This window comes from Oncorhynchus mykiss, chromosome 13, assembly GCF_013265735.2.
Source record: "Oncorhynchus mykiss isolate Arlee chromosome 13, USDA_OmykA_1.1, whole genome shotgun sequence".
NCBI classification, from domain to species: Eukaryota; Metazoa; Chordata; class Actinopteri; order Salmoniformes; family Salmonidae; genus Oncorhynchus; species Oncorhynchus mykiss.
The window spans coordinates 1,173,366-1,189,493 of NC_048577.1; the positions used below are offsets into that span (position 1 = coordinate 1,173,366).

At 44.1% G+C, this 16,128-nt stretch overlaps 1 protein-coding gene across 2 annotated transcripts; it reads right to left on the reverse strand.

Annotated features, from left to right (window-relative positions):
• Positions 1-3,201: 3,201 nt before the first annotated feature.
• LOC118938127 (zinc finger protein 239-like) lies at positions 3,202-13,276 on the reverse strand. Of its 2 annotated transcripts, XM_036939840.1 has the most exons (3): positions 12,838-13,276; positions 4,444-4,668; positions 3,202-4,275 (listed from the first exon to the last, which is right to left on the reverse strand). In XM_036939840.1, exons 1-3 carry the CDS (start codon positions 13,202-13,204, stop codon positions 3,791-3,793), a joined length of 1,077 nt encoding a protein of 358 aa, XP_036795735.1. In that variant the 5' UTR covers positions 13,205-13,276; the 3' UTR covers positions 3,202-3,790. The 2 variants fall into 2 exon arrangements, with proteins under 2 accessions (XP_036795735.1, XP_036795734.1); XM_036939839.1 differs by having other exon boundaries at positions 3,202-4,668; positions 12,838-13,269.
• Between the last annotated feature and the right edge of the window lie 2,852 nt (positions 13,277-16,128).

Consider the following 16,128-nt stretch of genomic DNA (forward strand, 5'->3'; position numbering starts at 1 on the left):
CGCCATGTAGGACCGACCATTGCCGGAGTAGTGTGCAGGCCACCATCAACCAGACCATGGCAAGCCATTAGCCCAGAGATGGCACCTGCACTGCTATCACCGCCTAACCCTAAATCTATATTAAAGTCTCCTCCTATCACCAAGTGCCTGTTTGTAACACACAGGGGCGCCAGACAGTCCACCATCTCCCTCCTGTCTGCCGCCACCTGTGGCCCATACACCCCAATTAACCTATATCTAGCTTCTCTAAACTTAACATCTATCCCCAAAACTCTACCCTGCATTATTACAAAAGTGTTCTCTATTTTAACCTCTCTATGCCCACACAAAATCCCTACACCTGTTGAGTGCACCCCTCCTATGCCCCAAAAAGATTCCCCCTTATCCCACTCCCTCTTAAATCTACACACATCCCCACCATCCCTCAGGTGAGCCTCCTGTAAAAAACAGAAATCAAACCCCACACCCTCTAAATAACAAAAAACCGCCCTCCTTTTAACATTATCCCTTAACCCCCTAACATTTAGACTAAAAAAAGAAACAGAACTATTCATTTAATTATTTACAACAAATAAAAACCCCAAAACCCAAAGAAAAACCAGGAGACTCACCCGATGCTCCCCTGGTCCATCTCCACCGGCGGGGACGTCCTCTCCTCTCCTGACGCCCCCCCGTCCTCCATCCCAACCCATGATCCAGGCAGTGTGTTGGGTCCTCCCTCCCCACCCACCACCCCCCCCTCCCTGTTTGCCTCGGGGCTGCATATAGGGGACCCCATCTCCCCAAACAGGAGTTGGGATCCCTCTAGCAAACAACCCACCGACCCCTCACTGGAGTCATCCACTAAACTGCAAGGGGCTGAGGCAAACCGGGAGGACAAATTACCCTCCCCTCCCCCCCCCCGCCACTCTCTTAACCCCCCCCTCCCCCTCCACACCCCCCTCCCTCTCACTTCCTGCCAAGCTCCCCCTCTTTATCCCTTTCTTCTTTGGTGAAGGAGGTAGCGGGGAGACACAACGTCCCATCCCCACTAACCCCTCCACCAAATCCCTCATTTCGACCTCGAGGAAGCCTGGCAGGCTGTCCCCCCACTCCTTCCCCCCATCTCCCCCCCCTCCCACCCCCTCCGTCACTGTCCCCGTTCCCTCTTCCACTCCTTCTCGTACCACTGTCCCCGTTCCCTCTTCCACTCCTTCTCGTACCACTGTCCCCTTCTCCCTCTTCTCAGCTCCTCCACCTTCTTCCGTCCCCTTTTTCTTCTCTCCTTCTGTTCCATTCTTTTCTTCTCCTCGCCTCTTTCTTCCCACCTCATCCTTCTTCCCATCTTCTTCCTGCGCCGTCTTTTCCCCTGTGCCATCCATGCAATCCGCACGCGTCCTTTCTTTCCTCCCCCCATCCCCCGCTCCCCCCCCAGCTGCAGACGCGTATGACCTGTGACGAGCCGGGCAATCACGCCACAGGTGTGCTCTTGAGCCACACCCGTGGCAAGCCTTGGGCTCGTCACATTCCTTGGCCTCGTGCTCTTCCGACCCACAAAATCGACACCTCTTGGCACTGCACGAGGCCAGGATATGGCCGTAGGCCATACAACGCCTGCAGAACGGGGGCTGACGGGCATAGTAGAGTGTTCCCCTGTCAGCCCCCAGGGAGAACATCGCCGGAGGATGGAGGTAGCCATCCACACTCTTCGGGGACTCCCTGAGTAACGCCTGGAAACCTCTTCTCCCGTTCCAGAAACCCAGGGAGTCCCTGAGGTACCTCGCTGAGGAGACATTGTCCATGTACCTCCCCAGAAAGGCCCTCACCTCTTCATCTTTCACGTGCGGATTGTACATGGTTACGGTGACCACCCTGAAGTTGTTCTTCGCCAGGCTGGTCACCGCATAATGGCACAGGGGTCCCATTTTCTCTGCTTCCTTTGCCATCTTCATTACTTCGTCGTGTTTTTCTTCCTTGTGAAACGTCACATCGAAAGCCTTCTCATTCGGGTTCCCTTGAAGGCAGAGCACTTCCTTCACCTCTATCCTGAGGCATCCCATCAAAATGGTCCTTCCAAATGTCTCTCTACTCCACGGCTCCATCTCCTTTTCAGTCCAGGCAAATCGTAAGGTATTTGCCATACCAATCCCCGGAACCGATCTTGTTTGCTTGTATTGATTCATTTTAAAAAATAAGCTCTCTTCAGAAAGAAGCTTCAACTTGGAATGAAAACATATTTTAATCAAAATGGTGGAGCAACTAAAGGTGTTGACTCTCCACATCTATCAAGACCACTGGAGCACTGGGCCAGACACTCTTAAATAGAACCTGGACCAGCTCAGGTGAAACACCTTCCCACTAACAAGATGGACAAGCTAGCACAGGTGCAACACATACTGACTAACGAGGTGACACCAATCAGTGTACCCTACCTGCTAACGAGCTATACCTGCTAACGAGCTATACCTGCTAACGAGCTATACCTGCTAACGAGCTATACCTCAAAACATAAATGGAAGACCAAAGCCTGTAGCACCTTCCCCCTGTAGACAACAAATATATCCTATATTTTTGTTGGACATGTTTGCTCAACCCCAACAGAAAACAACTTCTATTTCACATAATCAACTACAATGCTTCTACAATATAAACATGGTGTCTGGCTGTCAACCATTAAAAACAAGAAAAAAACACATTTCTAAATAATAATATACAATAGTATTATTTTTTAAAATCATTTCTTTCAATAGAATCCTAAATCCCACTAGCTTCTAGAACTCTCGTCCCCTTGGAACGAGCCCAAACAAAACTCATCTCCAATACGGAAAAACGTGCAGTCAAAATAAATTGTGATCCATGGCAACGCACTGGCTAAATGCAAAACTGGTTGACCGCCGACCCTTGAGACAATCAGCAACCAACTCCTGCAATATCCGTAGTAACTTTCCACCTTACTTCTCGCTCTCTTTTTAGGATTCACTCGATGGGCATGTTGTTGGATCGGGCCCAGTCCCCAATGTCATGCATTTGGGTTAGTACATCTGAGAATGAATCCTGAAATTCTAAAAGCACTTAATGGTGAGGCATGGAATAATAAAACATATATTTTGTCAGGCTGAATGTTTGAAATATGAGTAGGTGATTTGAGTCATGCGTCTTCAGTTGTGGAACAAAGACAATTAGCATTTGAATGTTGTCAAGAATTACTGGAGTGATGTCAGATTGTTAATACAATTGATTATAGACCAATTTATTATACTGCTTTCATGTGTGAAAATACAAACATCTGCAACAATTATTATATTACATGTATTTTTTTAAACAAGCAGCTTTTTCAACTAGTAGAAAACAGCTAGCTACATTTTGAAGTGCTACATTTTGATTCAAGAGGGTCACCAACGCAGTAAGGGTAACACAGCTATTTTTTTGTTACTCACTTTTTGTTAAATAATATTTCAATTCAGAGCCTGGATTTTCCCCTGAGGCTAATATCCATATCATGCTACAATCAATTGAACAGGGCAAGCGATAAGGTAGAACATCATTAAAATACACCTACTACAATGTTAAAACATTCTACATTGTGACATCACTAAAATACTCCTACTACAATGTTAAAACATTCTACATTGTGACATCATTAAAATACTCCTACTACAATGTTAAAACATTCTACATTGTGACATCATTAAAATACTCCTACTACAATGTTAAAACATTCTACATTGTGACATCATTAAAATACACCTACTACAATGTTTTTAAATTCTACATTCTGACATTATTTCATTGATATCTTGAAACAACTTCTTCATGTATGCATTTTCTGATGTTTGATCAGAGGTCTTTTATCAGAGTATCTCTTACCACATTGATCACAGATATAAGGCTTCTCTCCTGTGTGTGTTCTCTGGTGTCGAATCAGATTGCTTGATCCAGTAAAACTCATCCCACATTGATCACAACTATAAGGTTTCTCTCCAGTGTGTTTTCTCTGGTGTTCAGTCAGATGGCTAGATTGAACAAAACTCCTCCCACATTGATCACAGCTATAAGGTTTCTCTCCTGTGTGTTTTCTCTGGTGTAATGTCAGACCGCTAGATGTAGTAAAAGTCATCCCACATTGACCACAGCTATAAGGTTTCTCTCCTGTGTGTGTTCTCTGGTGTGAAGTCAGATGGCTAGATTGAACAAAACTCCTCCCACATTGATCACAGCTATAAGGTTTCTCTCCTGTGTGTGTTCTCTGGTGTTCAGTCAGATGGCTAGATTGAACAAAACTCCTCCCACATTGACCACAGCTATAAGGTTTCTCTCCTGTGTGTGTTCTCTGGTGTTCAGTCAGATGGCTAGATTGAACAAAACTCCTCCCACATTGATCACAGCTATAAGGTTTCTCTCCTGTGTGTGTTCTCTGGTGTTCAGTCAGATGGCTAGATTGAACAAAACTCCTCCCACATTGACCACAGCTATAAGGTTTCTCTCCTGTGTGAATTCTCTGGTGTATTTTAAGTTCTGATGAAGATTTGCAACCTTTCCCACAGTCAGAGCAGCAATGAGATTTCTTCCCTGTGGGTCTCTGCTGGTGTTTCTTGGAGTGTTTTGAAGTGGAGAGACTCTCCTCTGCCGCGTCAGCATCATGAGGTTGTTGAGGCCCCCCAGAGGATCCACCATAGTCAGGTCTCTCTCCTGTGTGAACAAAAAGTCAGACAGGTGGTTTAAGGCCCACAACAGCAAAAATACACTGTAAAAAGGTGCTGCCAACAGAGTAGCCATTATGTTGTACAAACAATGATGTCTGTAATGAATGTTAATTATTTGACATTTGTCTTAAGACAGTCAAGTGAACAACAAGTCATATTTTGTCTGGTTTTCCCATTAGTAGTAACATTGATGATTGTATGCTAGAAATATGTTTTTAAAGTTGTTGAAATCGTAAGCAAATCAAATTTTATTTGTCACACACAAATGGTTAGCAGATGTTAATGCGAGTGTAGCGAAATGCTTGTGCTTCTAGTTCTGACAATGCAGTAATAACCAACAAGTAATCTAGCTAACAATTCCAAAACTACTACCTTGTACACACAAGTGTAAAGGGATAAAGAATATGTACATAAAGATATATGAATGAGTGATGGTACAGAGCGGCATAGGCAAGATACAGTAGATGGTATTGAGTGCATTATATACATATGAGATGAGTATGTAAACAAAGTGGCATAGTTAAAGTGGCTAGTGATACATGTATTACATAAAGATGCAGTAGATGATAGAGTACAGTATATACATATACATATGAGATGAATAATGTAGGGTATGTAAACATTATATTAGGTAGCATTGTTTAAAGTGGCTAGTGATATATTTTACATCATTTCCCATCAATTCCCATTATTAAAGTGGCTGGAGTTGAGTCAGTGTGTTGGCAGCAGCCACTCAATGTTAGTGGTGGCTGTTTAACAGTCTGATGGCCTTGAGATAGAAGCTGTTTTTTAGTCTCTCGGTCCCAGCTTTGATGCACCTGTACTGACCTCGCCTTCTGGATGATAGCGGGGTGAACAGGCAGTGGCTCGGGTGGTTGTTGTCCTTGATGATCTTTATGGCCTTCCTGTGACATCGGGTGGTGTAGGTGTCCTGGAGGGCAGGTAGTTTGCCCCCGGTGATGCGTTGTGCAGACCTCACTACCCTCTGGAGAGCCTTACGGTTGTGGGCGGAGCAGTTGCCGTACCAGGCGGTGATACAGCCCGACAAGATGCTCTCGATTGTGCATCTGTAGAAGTTTGTGAGTGCTTTTGGTGACAAGCCAAATTTCTTCAGCCTCCTGAGGTTGAAGAGGCGCTGCTGCGCCTTCTTCACGATGCTGTCTGTGTGGGTGGACCAATTCAGTTTGTCTGTGATGTGTACGCCGAGGAACTTAAAACTTACTACCCTCTCCACTACTGTTCCATCGATGTGGATAGGGGGGTGTTCCCTCTGCTGTTTCCTGAAGTCCACAATCATCTCCTTAGTTTTGTTGACGTTGAGTGTGAGGTTATTTTCCTGAAACCACACTCCGAGGGCCCTCACCTCCTCCCTGTAGGCCGTCTCGTCGTTGTTGGTAATCAAGCCTACCACTGTTGTTCCGTCCGCAAACTTGATGATTGAGTTGGAGGCGTGTGTGGCCACGCAGTCGTGGGTGAACAGGGAGTACAGGAGAGGGCTCAGAACTCACCCTTGTGGGGCCCCAGTGTTGAGGATCAGCGGGGTGGAAATGTTGTTGCCTACCCTCACCACCTGGGGGCGGCCCGTCAGGAAGTCCAGTACCCAGTTGCACAGGGCGGGGTCGAGACCCAGGGTCTCGAGCTTGATGACGAGCTTGGAGGGCACTATGGTGTTGAATGCCGAGCTGTAGTCGATGAACAGCATTCTCACATAGGTATTCCTCTTGTCCAGATGGGTTAGGGCAGTGTGCAGTGTGGTTGAGATTGCATCATCTGTGGACCTATTTGGGCGGTAAGCAAATTGGAATGGGTCTAGGGTGTCAGGTAGGGTGGAGGTGATATGGTCCTTGACTAGTCTCTCAAATCACTTCATGATGACGGAAGTGAGTGCTACGGGGCGGTAGTCGTTTAGCTCAGTTACCTTAGCTTTCTTGGGAACAGGAACAATGGTGGCCCTCTTGAAGCATGTGGGAACAACAGACTGGGATAGGGATTGATTGAATATGTCCGTAAACACACCAGCCAGCTGGTCTGCGCATGCTCTGAGGGCGCGGCTGGGGATGCCGTCTGGGCCTGCAGCCTTGCGAGGGTTGACACGTTTAAATGTTTTCCTCACGTCGGCTGCAGTGAAGGAGAGTCCGCATGTTTTAGTTGCGGGCCATGTCAGTGGCACTGTATTGTCCTCAAAGCGGGCAAAAAAGTGATTTAGTCTGCCTGGGAGCAAGACATCCTGGTCCGTGACGGGGCTGGTTTTCTTCTTGTAATCCGTGATTGACTGTAGACCCTGCCACATACCTCTTGTGTCTGAGCCGTTGAATTGAGATTCTACTTTGCCTCTATACTGACGCTTATCTTGTTTGATTGCCTTGCGGAGGGAAGGCTAGCTACAACAAAATGGAGTCCTGGTCAGCTTTTCCGAAAGGAGGGCGGGGCAGGGCCTCATATGTGTCGCGGAAGTTAGAATAGCAGTGATCCAAGGTTTTTCCAGCCCTGGTTGCGCAATCGATGTGCTGATAAAATTTAGGGAGTCTTGTTTTCAGATTAGCCTTGTTAAAATCCCCAGCTACAATGAATGCAGCCTCCGGATAAATGGATTCCAGTTTGCAAAGAGTCAAATAAAGTTCTTTCAGAGCCATCGATGTGTCTGCTTGGGGGGGGGAATATATACGGCTGTGATTATAATCGAAGAGAATTCCCTTGGTAGATAATGCGGTCAACATTTGATTGTGAGGAATTCTAAAATCAGGTGAACAGAAGGACTTGAGTACTTGTATGTTGTTATGATCACACCACGTCACGTTAACCATGAAGCATACGCCCCCGCCCCTCTTCTTACCAGAAAGATGTTTGTTTCTGTCTGCGCGATGCGTGGAGAAACCAGCTGGCTGCACCGACTCCGATAGCATCTCCCCAGTGAGCCATGTTTCCGTAAAGCAAAGAACGTTACAGTCTCTGATGTCCCTCTGGAATGCTACCCTTGCTCGGATTTCATCAACCTTGTTGTCAAGAGACTGGACATTGGCGAGAAGAATGCTAGGGAGTGGTGCACGACGTGCCCGTCTCCGGAGTCTGACCAGAAGACCGCTCCGTTTCCCCCTTTTACGAAGTCGTTTTTTTTGGGTCGCCGGCTGGGATCCATTCCGTTGTCCTGGGTGAAAGGCAGAACACAGGATCCGCTTCGCGAAAGTCATATTCTTGGTCGTACTGATGGTGAGTTGACGCTGCTCTTATGTTCAGTAGTTCTTCTCGACTGTATGTAATGAAACCTAAGATGACCTGGGGTACCAATGTAAGAAATAACACGTAAAAAAACAAAAAACTGCATAGTTTCCTAGGAACGCGAAGCGAGGCGGCCATCTCTGTCGGCGCCGGCAGTGTGTCAGACAACTTTTGGTCTCCAATACAGGCACATTTCTGTAGGTCTATGGTATAACTACCGGTTTCCGCATTAGCATGGAGGAGTTTCTGCAACCAAATTGCGTTTTAGCGAACAGAGGGCCGAGAGCGATGCAGAGAGAGATGCACCTATTTGGGGATGTCTGATAGTATTTACGCACCACCACTCATGATTTGTGGAGCTTCTCAAAGTAATTCTTCACCTCAAACAGCAAGTAAACAAAGTCTTACAAATACTTTGAGGAACTATTGATTAGAGTAAAATATTTACAGCTCTCACGCTTGATAACCACTCGACATGAAAGGGAAAAATGTAATGCTCTGATCCAGTGGAAATGTCATACAATACCTGATTACTTCTTATCCCTTTCACAAATAGCTTACAGCTGTGTCTGTCCCAAACTATTTCATACAATGTTGCCATCACGTTTCGGTCAGACCTAGGTGATAGTTGATACACTGTTTAAAGTTCTATGTAGACAGGCCATGCACAGCCAATGTGATTTATTTTTATCTGGATATTTTCTAGATGTTTTTATTTGTTGGCTTTATGTAGGCTATTTTTACAAAGTTGGCAACGGCAATAAACACTATTTAGATGTATATAATTTTCGAATTTCTAATCAAATCTAATTCCCAGGAACGGGGTTCATACAAACCACAGAGACTGCGTGGGATAATAACATGGCCGTGTCCAACTCTGCTTGTTCCCTCGACTCAGCTACCAACCAGAAATCTAGAACAGGGCCCTTTACCTGTATCAATAGACACTTCATAGTGAGCTACAGGTAGGAATCAGCAATGAATCCCAATAATGAGCCACCTATGGGAGGGGTATCCCTTTGTGGACAAATATCTCAACGTATTACTGCTACCCTGGGGAGATTGATATACCCCTTGAACATCGGCTCCAACCCTCGTCGGATGTGGCAGGGCTTGCAAACTATTGCAGAACTATTACAGACTACAAAGGGAAGCACAGCCGATAGCTGCCTAGTGACACGAGCCTACCAGGTGAGCAACATTACTTCTATGCTCGCTTCGAGGAAAGTAACACTGAAACATGCATGACAGCATCAGCTGTTCCAGACGACTTTGTGATCACGCTCTCCGCAGCCGATGTGAGTAAGACCTTTAAACAGGTTAACATTCACAAGGCCGCAGGGCCAGACGGATTACCAGGATGTGTACTCCAAGCATGCGCTGACCAACTGGCAAGGGTCTTGACTGACATTTTCATCCCCTGTCTGAGTCTGTAATACCAATCTGTTTCAAGCAGAACACCAAAGTCCCTGTGCACAAGAACACTAAGGTAATCTGCCTAAATGACTACCGACCCGTAGCACTCACGTCTGTAGCCATGAAGTGATTTGAAAGGCTGGTCGAGGCTCAACACTATTATCCCTTTATCACCATAAACTCACTCCAATTTGCATACCGCCCCAACAGATCCACAGATGATGCAATCTCTATTGCACTCCACACTGCACTTTGCCACCTGGACAAAAGGAACACCCATGTGAGAATGCTATTCATCGACTACAGCTCAGCGTTCAACACCATAGTGCCCTCAAAGCTCATCACTAAGCTAAGGACCCCCATTCTCATCGAAGGGGTTGTAGTGGAGCAGGTTGAGAGCGTCAAGTTCCTTGGTATCCACATCCTTTGTGTCCACATTATAGGCTTAGTTAACTTGTGAACTGTTGAAATCATGGAAACATAATGACGATTCTAATTCTAGATTTGGAATAGAATGTGCAGCACCTTTAATATATTGTTATTTGACTACCAATTAATAAACCATTGAGGAATTACTGACAGAGTAGGAGCATGGTGGAGACATCCAAGAGAGGAAAATCAGGAAGGGAAATGACAGCAAGTAGTGCAGACGAAAGGGTTAACAAGTTGGTGAAACAACAGATGTGCTGTAATGAAAACAATATAGATGGAACGAGAACAATATAGATGAACAAGAACAATATAGGTGCTACTTTGAGAACACAAACTCTCACATCTTTCACAGCACAGAGCGAGGGAGTCCAGGGGATGACTGGAGGAGCAATGGAGGAAGCATTGAGGGATTATCTTGGCGTGAGTACAGTTGGTGAGACTGAGTGGACGATGGTGAAGAACAGTGGAGTGAAAAGGGCTAAAGTTGGTAATGAACAGCAGTTTAGGGTCGGAGTGGGAATCATCAGCAAGGATGTTTTTTGGGGTGACCGGTTTGCGGTCTCAAAGATGGTGAAGTGGAATCGGTTCGAGTGACCAGGAGCGGTATGATGCTGATTGTGTGTCAACAGCGCAAAAGGAGAAAGCTTATTGTGGTTTAGGGATAACATTTCAGGAAGATGCATGTTGATTAAAACAAATGATAGCCGGAAGGTTTTACTGTGGTTTGGTGAAGTGGTTCTCCCATCTTGTGTAAAACCTGGTTAAGTGAGATATACAGAAGCCGCTGCAGTGTTACAATTGTAAAAAAGGTTGGACATGTGGCAAGTGTTTGTTGAAGGAATAAATATGTCGTAGTCAGATGAAGCATGTTGTAATTGTGATGGGAATCACGTTCCCGAGTTCCCGGAGTGCCCTGTACGGATGAAGGATGTCACAGTAGCTAGGATGATCAGGTCCATCCAGCAGGTGTCCTACGTGGAGGCAGTGAAAACAGCTGAAGGAGTAGAGAGGAGAAGGTAGTGGATGTCCCACAGTCTGCAGTGAAGCCATGCAGGAGAAGGATCCCAACACACTAATAGTGAACAAGGTGGACTTTGTTGTGTTTATAGTGCAAGTGATAAATTGCATTAATAAATTATTAGCAACCTTCGTCTAAAACTAGCAGTTTCCGCATTAGCTTGGAGGAGTTTCTACAACAAAATTGTGTTTGCATTGCCCTCACTGCCAGTGATAAATTGCATTAATACTAAACTAATAAAACATCTAAGAAGCCAGACATCATTGTGAAGGCGGCAAATGGATTTCTGGATGTCCAGGACTTCAGACAAAATGTTACAGGGAGTACTGAATGAAGAAGTTCCACCCCTCCTAGGTTCCTGAACCTGTGTAGGGATCTGAATAGTACCATTTTTGTTTGAAATTCAGGGTAGTGGAGTGAATTTGGTTCGTGTTTATTTTAGGTAATTAGTATGATTTGTTAATCCCATTTTTTTTGCATTTTGGTTACTGTAGGTGGCAGCAATACACCTGATGAGTGTAGTCTGACAAACCTCAGCGAAGAAGACATGGTAGGAACCAAAGTGATGGTCAGTATTTCCAGTTGATCCTAATTAGATGTTACATTACATGTTGTTTTCTTACTTCATGTAGCTGGCTAGCAAGCCAACATAAGATACCGTTGCACAAACATGCTTATCTAGGCCTACAACAGCATTGGTACCCGGCAGTATTAGCTAGCTACTTTTGCTCCGACTCTTAATACATTTAGCAAGCTAGCTAGCCCGCTAACTAGCCATTAGCAGCTAACATTATTTAAGCAACACCTTGCTAAGAAAAGACAATATTTCGCCTTTAATGTAATGGCATGAAAATAATTGCCAGAACATTATACAATGACTTATCAACAGCTCTAACAATTTGACCCCAACATGAAATCTACACTGGCAGTTATAGAAAGACCCATTTACTATATAACCATTGACTCTTGAAGAATAGAACTTATAAATGCCTCAAATGTTTCTACCATATTACCCCACCAGAAACCACTGACACCGGCCATATTTAACGTGTGTTGACTTATTAAATCCATCAGTTATTCTGCTCTCTAATCAATTCAACAAACATTGGGTAGTTAGTTAGAATATAGTTACTAGACTGGCAAGTTTGATGTATGAGTAGCCAACTAACGTTAGGTAGCTAGTTAACATACCGATACATACTGCTGTAAAGATATGCTATGCGTTTTGTAAGGATAGTGTAGCTAACATAACGTGTAAAGTAACTGATTTGAAAAGTCATTACTTTTACATTACTCAACATTTTCTTAACATTTGTCATAATTATTTAAAGCAGTTCATTTGTATCGGCTCTCAGACTTTTTCCACCACTATTTTCCACCATTTTCTTGAAATCTGAAAATAATGTGAAGCAACGCCCATTTCCCGAAGAATTGCATTATGGGCCGTAAAGTACTGCGTGTATATGTCATATTTTGGTGAATTTAGTACTACATCCGGGAACTTTTGGCATACTAACTACATCATACTATGACCAATAAGCACACTATCTACACTCCATTAACATCAAATAGTACGGTTAGTATGAGTATTCTAACACAGCTCAGGTCTCTGGGCAGCCATTTTGTTTGTTTAAAAACTAGGTTGCCCCTTTAAAAAGGCCACAATCAATCAAACAATCTGCAGTTCAACCAATAACAAAGCTGTAATTACACCACTATTTTGGTAATAAGATGATGGATGGGGCTGGAGAAATGTAACTACTCTCAAATTCATAGACAGACCTATGGATGCAAGGACTGACCATCCATGATATCAACATTATGTTGAGGGACACAGTGTTGGTTTACATTGTTTCTAAACATTGGAGTACAAAAAAGCTTATTTGGGGTTCTGATGTGGTAAACAGTTGAACTAAGCTCATAAGGCATTCGTTATATTCTCCAAGAATCAATGCCTATAAATAAATAATTTAAGAGCCAAAATATGGATGTAGCAATTGCAAATGTCCCCTTTAACACCACACATCAGTTCAACAACCGCAGAGTTTGTGCTTCTGTTAAGACAATACTTACTAGTGTTAATCAGGGCCCGTTTATCGTTAGAACCATCGGATGCCTTAAGATGCGCTTGGGAAACCGGGCCCAGATATTCAGTTTCCTCCTCTTCTTCATTTTCCGATGTGACAGTCACCTCCCCCTCCTCTTCGTTCACTGAAACGTCGTCGTCCTCCTCTTTATTAACTCTGAACGAGTCTCCCTCTTCTTTAACTGAGACGTCTTTCTCTTCTTTCACGGTAACAGCCTCAACCTCTACTTGTTTTTGTATTGTAACAGCCTCCTCTTCCTCCATCTCTTTCACGAGAGCTTCTTTCTCCATCCAGCAGACCGCCTCTTCTTCAGCAGGGACGGGGTTAAGTTTGAGACTGGAGCTATGAGGCATGTACTGAAGTCGCTAAGCGGTATAATTCAAAGCAGTGTCCCTTTATCAGCAGCACGTGATCAATGACGTCTGAAGAATCATTTCGTCGAACACCTGAGTGGTATTAATTAATTTGGGCTCGTTGGACATTGCAGCCGACAGTGCAGGTGGCTGCTGACTGACTAATTTACAAATCACCTTGCATCAGAAATAACTACTCATTATTATTTATAAATGTATATATGACATAAAGGCTTCGCTGCTACGGTGTGGGACTTCATCTATAATAATGTGGCTGTTCTAAATTCTGTGTCGCTCAAAGCCTTGAGTAATGAACCTATTTTTGACACAATTGTCTGGAAAGAGTCAATGCTTCAGGACGATTTGTTTCCCCATCACTACTTTTCAGCATGTTTTCTGTGAATTAGACTACGGGAGTTTTGTAGCATTTTCCACCTTGGCTTACTGTTAGTTGGGTTCTAATTGGTCTCCGATAGTTGGTCTCGCTGACCATAACTGCACTATGCTTGTTAGGCTAATAGCTAGTTGGCTAAATAGCTAACGTTAGCTGGCTGGCTAAGATAACTGCATATAGCTAACATTCTTTGATATTTGGTTAGATGGCATTATGTATTTCCAAAACTGTGGTTTACTTTAATCACCCAAGTCATGAGCGCAAATTATTTCTAACTTAAAGTTCTACATTTGAAGTTATTTATGTTGTAGTTGACATCATAGGGAATAGGCTGGTCCTGCATATTACTTCACACCTGACTTTGGCATTCTTCTGAATTCTGATTGGTTTAATGTAATAACTCCAAAAATAGAACTGTGAGGTGTTACTTTGCATTGGAAATGTTAAAATATTGTATTTGATATTTTATAAACAATACAAACAACATCATACAATCATTCACTGCCCAGACCCACTAGAACACACCTCCATCTCCATTAACTACATCACACCTGTCCAGACCCACTAGAACACACCTCCATCTCCATTAACTACATCACACCTATCCAGACCCACTAGAACACACCTCCATCTCCATTAACTACATCACACCTTCCCAGACCCACTAGAACACACCTCTACCTCCATTAACTACATCACACCTATCCAGACCCACTAGAACACACCTCTACCTCCATTAACTACATCACACCTTCCCAGACCCACTAGAACACACCCCCATCTCCATTACATCAAACCTGCCCAGACCCACTAGAACACACCTCCATCTCCATTAACTACATCACACCTATCCAGACCCACTAGAACACACCTCCATCTCCATTAACTACATCACACCTGCCCAGACCCACTAGAACACACCTCCATCTCCATTAACTACATCACACCTGCCCAGACCCACTAGAACACACCCCTATCTCAATTAACTACATCAAACCTGCCCAGACCCACTAGAACACCTCTCCATCTCCATTAACTACATCACACCTGCCCAGACCCACTAGAACACACCTCCATCTCCATTAACTACATCAAACCTGCCCAGACCCACTAGAACACACCTCCATCTCCATTAACTACATCACACCTGCCCAGACCCACTAGAACACACCTCCATCTCCATTAACTACATCACACCTGCCCAGACCCACTAGAACACACCTCCATCTCCATTAACTACATCACGGGTATCTCACTGCATCCTCATATGCCATGTCTTGAAATATGCAGACAGACCTATTTAAATTAAATTGACATTATAACACTGTACTTCTGACAGCCAACTTTCTAACTCCTCCCATAACTTTATGACGTCGTAACATTCCCAGAAGGATTATTGAGTCATTGTTAGTTTTACACTTAAGACATAACTGTCGTTATGCTGTAAAATTTCTGAATTTTACATGTCAGTTGGAATAATGATAGATTTCTGGAGAGACCCTTGTCACTACAACCAATCAGTGAGCAGCTTCCCTTGCCCCACATCTCAGGCAGTTCTGTTACTCACAACACTTTCCTTGCTTTCCTCAACAATAGAGAAGCCCCCTGGGCTAAAGCCTTGCCATTTTTACAAATAGGAAATAATATTTCATGTTTTACTCGTACCTCAGCCAGCATTGTGAATGGTGTCTGAGGCGGTGACATACTAGACCATGGCAGTAAATCTAATACTTAGGCGTTTTTAGTTACGCATGAAAGGTCTGTGGTGGTTCTGTGGTTATAAGTTACTGACCATGGGAATACATTTCTGGCCATGCTGGCAGGGTCTGAATCAAACCCAATGTCCACCTGGTACACTGGCAGGGTCTGAATCAAACCCAATGTCCACCTGGCACACTGACAGGGTCTGAATCAAACCCAATGTCCACCTGGCACACTGATGTATTGTTACACCATGTAGGAGCAGTATAGACCTAGTCTGTTCATTATATACACCATGCGTTTCCTCCCTCCAGACAGCAGATGGCGATAAGTGTCTTTCAGGCGATGTTTCTACTGTGACGTATAATCTAGTGGACGGAACGTTTCTTCAACAACTGCAGCCACCTCGGTAGCTCGCTAGACAACAAAGTCGGAACATTCAGGTTCTGTAGACGATTTCCTGGTTTATTTGCCACTATGATTTAAACATACTTATGTGGAAACAACTAGATACCCCATTTAATTTAATATTTACGTTGTAACCAGCCAGCAAGTTGACTTAGTCTAGTTGACACTAGTCTAGTCGCTAATACTAACTAGCTATTATTTCCGAACATGAGTTCACTAAGCTACTCTCCTCCTGTTAAAGAAGAGGGGGTCTGCTGGACGGAGAAATAAGCTCTCGTGAAAGACGAGGAAGAGGAGGCTGTTACAATACAAAAACAATTAGAGGGTGAGGCTATTACCGTGAAAGAAGAAGAGAAAGACACCTTCAGAGTGGAGGATGAAGACCTTTTTGGAATGAAGGATGAAGAGGGGGAGATTACTG